We start from the raw sequence: 6462 nt of genomic DNA, 5'->3' as shown, positions 1-6462 counted from the left end.
CCAAGGGGATCAGCCACCTATCTAGTGGCAGGTTGATTACAGTGGGCTTCCCCCATTATGGAAGCACCGGCATTTTGTCATGACTAGAATAGATACTTATTCTGAATATGAATTTGCACTCCCCTGCACATGCTTCTGCAAAATTTATCATTCGTGGACTTACGGAGAGGGTCCTGTCTACCAACATGCTATTCCACACGGCATTGCTTTTGATCAAAGAACTCACTTCACAGCAAATGAAGTGCAGCAGTGGGTCCATGCTTGTAGAACTCACTGGTCTTCCCAGATTCTCCATCATCCTGAAGCAGGTGTCTTGGTGGAATGGTAGGAATGGCCTTTTGAAGTCACAGTGACAGCCCCAGCTAGGGGACAATACCTTGCAGGGCTTGGCAAGGTTCTCCGGGAGGCTGTGTATGTTCTGAACCTGTGTCCAGGAGTGATGTTGTTTCCCCCGTTGATTCCACAAATCAAGGGGTGGAAATGAGAGTTGCACCACCCACTTTTACTCCTACTAACCCAATAGCATAAAATTTGCTTTCTCTTCCCACAGTTTTATGCTGTTCTGGCCTACAGGTCTTGATTCTGTCAGGAGACACAACTGTGATTCACTGAACTGAAAATTAAGGCTGCCACTGGCCACTTTGAGGTCTTCATGTCTGAGTCAAAAGGCAAAGAAGGTAGCCACAGTGATGGCTGGCATGACTGATCCTGACGACCAGGGGAAGTGGACTACTGCACTACGGTGGCCGTAAGGATGAGCATATCTGGAACAAGGGCAATCCTTCAAGGTGTCTCTTAGCATTATCATTCCTTGTGGTTAAGGTCAATAGGAAACTACAACAGCTAATCCATGCAGGGCTATAATGCCCCCGACCCTTCAGGAAGGCAGAGTAGGATCTCCCACTAGGCAGGACCCAGGACCCACTGAAGTGTTTGCTCAAGGCAGAGGGATCAAAGAATAGGTAGTAGAAGGTGAGGGAGGAGAACACTGAGCAAAACTAAAGTGTTTCCTTCTTGCCTTGAAGATGGAAGAAACCCTGAGCCTATTTTTAAGTTGAAGGGAAGGAGAGTAGGCAAAGAGCCCTGGGGAAGAAGGGGGCTGTCTGAGAGGTAGGAGGGGACAGCCATCCTGGTGCATACAGAGGACGCCTGACTATGCTGTGAAGTAGGAGGCCAGGGGTATAGGGCAGACAGAAAACACCATCTACAGCAAAAACATAAACCCTATGAGGCAGGTAAGGGCAAAAGAGGAAGGGATTTCAGAAACAAAGATGACAACATATTTCAATTAATGGCCACAGAGATAAAAATATTTTCATGCAGAATATTTATTCCAAATGTTTTGTTGTGTATTTAACAATGTATCCAATGCACATTTTTTACATGGAGCAACATCACCACGTCTGGCTTTGATTACATACTCAACATTTTAACTTTTCAACTTTCCATGAAAATTTACATCAGACATGGATCCGTGGGATGTGCCAAGTCAATCATTCTTAAATACAGGTTGACTGTCCTTTAAACCACTTGGAAGACCACTGCCTCCTATTTGCTTCTGCATCTTCTAGATAGTAGCCCTCTATGCTCTTTATAAACAGAAGCATGAGCTTTTGAAGAACTGAAATATAGTATTTACACAGAAGGTGATGAGAAGTGTTTCATGATATACAAATTAATATAGCACAAGATACTGTGTAGAAAAAAATAAACTTACAGTGAATAAATATAAACCGGTTTTATATATCAAGGAATATGTGGAGTATAAAAAGTAGTCCTTATATATATATACATATACACATATATAAAAATGTGTGTATGTCCTAGAGTATAAATATGCTATATACTTAAATACTTCATGTGAAAGAACATATGCAGCATCTATTTTTAGTTTTTCACATTAAAATACTGGTGGCAGTTGGGGTCCCCTCTGATCTCCAGAGATCCCGGGATCCTCCTCCCACTCCAAGGGTAGACACACCAGCACAGTCCTGCCTCTCCATCCAGCGATGTCTCACACTGCAATGACAAGACCAAGGTCAAGAGCAGCAGACAAGGAGCGGACAGGGAAGGTGTGGCTCTGGCCAGCCCCCTCCCTGAGCGCAGCCAGAGCATTACAGAGCCACCCACCAGCCAAGAGGGCAAATCCAACACCCTCCTCACTCTCAACACATATGGAGACAATGGCTGAGTAGCATATGTGATAAGAACTTAGTAAATGTGTGAAAGACAGTACTGTGACATCTGTCTGCTTCATGGTCCCAGTGCCATAGGAGCCCAGTCCCAAGGCAACATATCCCATGTTGGAACCACTGTTCCCTGTGTGTTATGAGGCAGCGCCTAGACCTCAAGTTTCTCCCCCCCCCCATTAAAAAAAAATACCCTCCAGAATGTGTGCTTCTCTGAGTCCTAAAAGCTTCCTCAAAATTAAGTCTGGGTTTGTTTGGTCACATTTATTATTTACAAGTAACAAATATGTTATTGTGCTTTATTTTACAGGTTGTTTCCCCTTGTGGGGGAGAAAAAGTAACAGATGTCCAAAGAGACTTTCTCTTCCAAACTGAGTTTGTTTTGTTTCTCTAGCATTATAGGCCAGGAACCGATATCACAAGTGTTAGGAAACCTGTGAAGCTCTCTGTCTCCTTTGCTTGCTGAGTGATTGAGCAAGGGTCAGCTCCAGACTGCTGGCCCAGCATAGGGTTTCCTCCATTGGCTTTGGAATATTGAGAAGCTCATGAGACTACCTTGGAACTAGCTTTTCCTGATACCCACAGGAAACCAGCTTAATAAAACCAGCGATGGTATACATGTAGGACTAAACATTCTTTACCATGGATGTGGGGCAACGGTGGTTATCCCTATGAGAACACCCAGTAATAAGGCCACCTACCTGTTTGCTGTGATAAAATCCATTCTTGTTGCAGTTTGGCAGATAAAATTTGTAAATTTCTTCTCCTGCCTTCTGTTGTGCCTTAGCTAATCTCTCCAGCACTTTGTAAAGTTCTCGTCGGCAAGGCTGCTAAAAGAAAAATTTGATTAGAATGAATACCAGAAAAAGTAAATTATCATCTTAAATGATAACCAATTGGGGTTTTGTATGGGCCAGAGCAGCCCCAATATTTATCCATGAGGTCCCAGGACCCAGTTCCAAATTACCAGCAGTCTCTAGGACTTCTTTTCCCACGTGTGCAAGGGGTTTGGTCTCTGACTTGAGCTTTTAGGATAAAGGATGGGAACATCACTCCCTCCCTCACTGAATGCTTTCTAAACACCTATACAGAGACATCCCCTGGCAAAAGTCTAGCCAATACCATAAAATCTTTCTGTACTCCTCCTGCCACTTGTTGGCACCCACCATTTGGTAGAAATGAGAGTGAGAAAACAGAGAATTTAACAGCAGAGACTTTCAGATTTTGAAAAACTGTGCAATCTACAAAGTTATTTCACATAATCCAAATCAAGTGAGGAACAAGGCATCCTGAGATAAGAATTAACTTTCCTCCATTTGTCATCATTTCCAGGTGAAATTCTGAAGCATCCAAAAAATAATTCAGTATTTCACTCTTCTGTACATGCATATGTCTGTGGTAGTGATTTTCTTTCTTTTATGCCTCGCCCAACTCCAGAATGAAATTAAGTCACTCCAACTTTGGTTCTCTGTCGCCCTCGAGTGGTAGAATTAAAATGTGATGGGAAGTTATTTTTTAATGGGCTTCGAGTTTCAGTTTGGGAGATGGATGATGATGAGGGATAGTGATGATGGTTGCCATATGTACTTAATGAGACAGAAGCTTGTATTTACAATCGCTAGAATGATAAATTTTATGTATATTTTACCATAATTTTTAAAGGGGACAAAAAGATACGACAGGAGGCAGGATAGTTAGGTTCTTGTGCTTAGCTTCAGCCAAGTATAACCCAATGTTCTTTAGTGATTTTCTACTCTGACCCCTTGTTTAGGGATGAGCTCAGAGACATGAAGTAATCTGCCTAAAGGTACTTAGCAGCAAATGCATCTAACCATAGGGCCTCACCTTCCATTTTTTTATGTCGGCCATCTCACGGGCCCTCATGCTTTTGTAGGTACTGATGGCATTCCAAAGAATGGGCTGGTCCTCGCTGGAGGAGGCCATTAGGTGGAAACTCTCTAATAGCTGCTCTTCAGTCATCTCTGCACTCTCAGGAGGCACTCTCTCGGGGACCATGGAGGCCTTCGCTTCTGAAAAAGAAATGCATCAAACTCATGAGCCCTCTGAAAACACCTGCCCTTGACTCCCCAGAGTCACTCCCTTCCCTCAAAACCACCAGGCCAGGATGCAACTATGGTCAGGTTAACCCAGATTTTTGGAGATAGTTTCTGGGAAGAGATCATCTCATGGATGACCCAACAGCAATCCCAGTTCAATTCTAGAAGAAACTAGTTCTGGAGGGTGTTAAGGGTGCCCCATGATTTTAGTTCTAAAGTGGCTGGGAAGGAGCAACATGTAAGTTTGCTGAGGCCAGGAACACCCGGAAGAAGCCAAGGATTAGGGCTCGATTCCTGACCCCCATTAGTGAGGAGTCTTAGAACCTCAGATTTCCATCCATAAAATGTGATATCCCATAAACAGGTGGTAGAGTTCATTGAGAGGTAGGGTCTAGAATGCAGCTCCCCTAACCCAAACCAGTAGTCTCTTGTCTTCCAGGGGGCTCTGCCCTATTCACTAAGTGACTTCTCTGTAACCAAGGTCTTCTCTGCTCCCATCCAAAGAAAGGCAAGTCACTAGACACCTTGGAGATAGAGTCCAAGGACACATGGAAAGAATCTGAGAGAATTAGCTCAAAGGACCTCACCCCTAGCCCAAGGGAAATCCATTTCCTTTGAGGAATGTTGAGACAGCTCCATTTCTTTTACTCTCAAGGACAGAAAAAAACTGTGTTCCCTACTCAGAATAGTCTGGTGCTCCCATACAGATTCCTATTAAGTTATGGAACCTGGAGACTACTCCAAGACCCACACAGGAAGTGCAACCAGCCCAGATGGGAGATATGGGGCTGGAGTAGAGGAAGAGGCATTTCCTAAGCTTCCTACTACAAACAAATCACTGCTTAAATTCAGGAAGCAACTTGATTGTCAAGTTCTTAGGGGCAACATACACATCAAACACTGTTTGTCTATGGCAATGAATGGAAATGAAGTTTTTAGGTTAAATTTTCACATTATGTTCTGTAAACATCTGGGAAGCACATACTGTATCCACAGGACATATATTACAAAGGACATTCCAACCACCTCCTGGAGGGGCCAGCTGGAGGGAGTCCCATCCTAAACCTTTCCAAATGAATGCACCAGCCCCTGGGGCTGTCACAGGCAGGGGAGAGGAGGGCTAAGTCCCCACAGTCTCATGGCCTCCACTGTCTTGATCTCAAGAGCTCAATGGGCCAGGGTGCCTCCTGTGGGTTCTCTTCCCTATGCTCCACTAAGCTGTGCGCCCTTGGGCCTCGGCCTTGACCTTTTTCTGCAGGGGCACCTCCCCCCAGGATCCAACAATATTGGGCCTCCACTAAGTGACTGAAGCTCTTTCCCCACTACAGACTCCAGCTTCAAGCACTCCACCTGAGCCATCTGTGACCCACTCACTGTGGGCTTTGGACAAGTCCCTGTCGGGCTTCCGGCCTCTAAAATATCCCAGGACAGGGGCTATAGTACCCTTACCTTCTTTTTCAATGCTGGAGAGTCCACTAGCGGTGGGGGTGGCAGGCTCAGGCACGCAGGCGCCCTGACCCCGGGTGAGAGCGTGCAGGGGCCGAGGTTCTCCCGGCAGTGCACGGCAGCTGAGTCCCCTGGCACAGCGTGCAGTGGCCACGCCGCAGGCAGCGCCTAAAGGCAGGGCACACATAGGGCAGCAGCCGCAGCCAGCAGGCCGAGAGAGTTCCCGGCATGAGGAGGGCACTGGTGGGCAGAGCGCGAGCCTCTCTGCGGAGCAGGGCGCACAGTGCCAGGGTTGGGTCGAGCTGGCAACCGTGCTGACCTGGACAGCCAGCAGGAGCAGGAACGGCCAGAGGCCGGCAGCTGGGACCTCAGGCATAGCAAAGTGAGGGTAGCAGGCAGTGAACGATGCTCTCTGGGCAGGTGGCAGTGGCACGGTGGTCAATGCTCTCTGGGCAGCTGGCAGTGGCTTGATAGGTGTCCAATTCTGGGTCGCAGTGGGCAGTGCACGATGCTCGCTGGGTGCAGCCCGCACCTTATAAAGGGCGCTGTTCACTCCACTTGGACTAGAAAGTTAATGATTGCCAGCGCGGCGTGCTAGGAGCCCAGTGTTCAAAATAAGTTTGTTTTGCTCCTGCTTTCTGCGCAAACCGTGGGTGGAAGAAGGGTAAACGGTTCCGGTTTCAGACAATGTTTGTCCTGTTGTTATGGGGGTTAAGGCCTGGAGCTAAAGTCCATATCTAACAACAAGCATGCAATCAGATGGGGGATGG

The 6462-nt window shown here is 46.5% G+C and overlaps 1 protein-coding gene across 3 annotated transcripts; it reads right to left on the bottom strand.

The window, feature by feature from the left end:
• Positions 1-1409: 1409 nt before the first annotated feature.
• On the bottom strand, positions 1410-6173 carry Igfbp1 (insulin like growth factor binding protein 1). Of its 3 annotated transcripts, XM_026399511.2 has the most exons (5): positions 5696-6173; positions 4035-4219; positions 2891-3019; positions 1982-2019; positions 1410-1621 (listed from the first exon to the last, which is right to left on the bottom strand). In XM_026399511.2, the coding sequence occupies exons 1-5, from the start codon at positions 6066-6068 to the stop codon at positions 1549-1551; spliced, it is 798 nt and encodes a 265-aa protein (XP_026255296.1). In that variant the 5' UTR covers positions 6069-6173; the 3' UTR covers positions 1410-1548. The 3 variants fall into 3 exon arrangements, with proteins under 3 accessions (XP_026255296.1, XP_026255294.1, XP_026255295.1); XM_026399509.2 differs by lacking the exon at positions 1410-1621 and having other exon boundaries at positions 1786-2019; XM_026399510.2 differs by lacking the exon at positions 1410-1621 and having other exon boundaries at positions 1786-2019; positions 2891-3016.
• Between the last annotated feature and the right edge of the window lie 289 nt (positions 6174-6462).

Source organism: Urocitellus parryii, chromosome 3 (assembly GCF_045843805.1).
Source record: "Urocitellus parryii isolate mUroPar1 chromosome 3, mUroPar1.hap1, whole genome shotgun sequence".
In the NCBI taxonomy this organism is placed as follows: Eukaryota; Metazoa; Chordata; class Mammalia; order Rodentia; family Sciuridae; genus Urocitellus; species Urocitellus parryii.
Note: the sequence above shows the minus strand (reverse complement) of the source record. Positions and strands in the feature narration are given on the sequence as shown.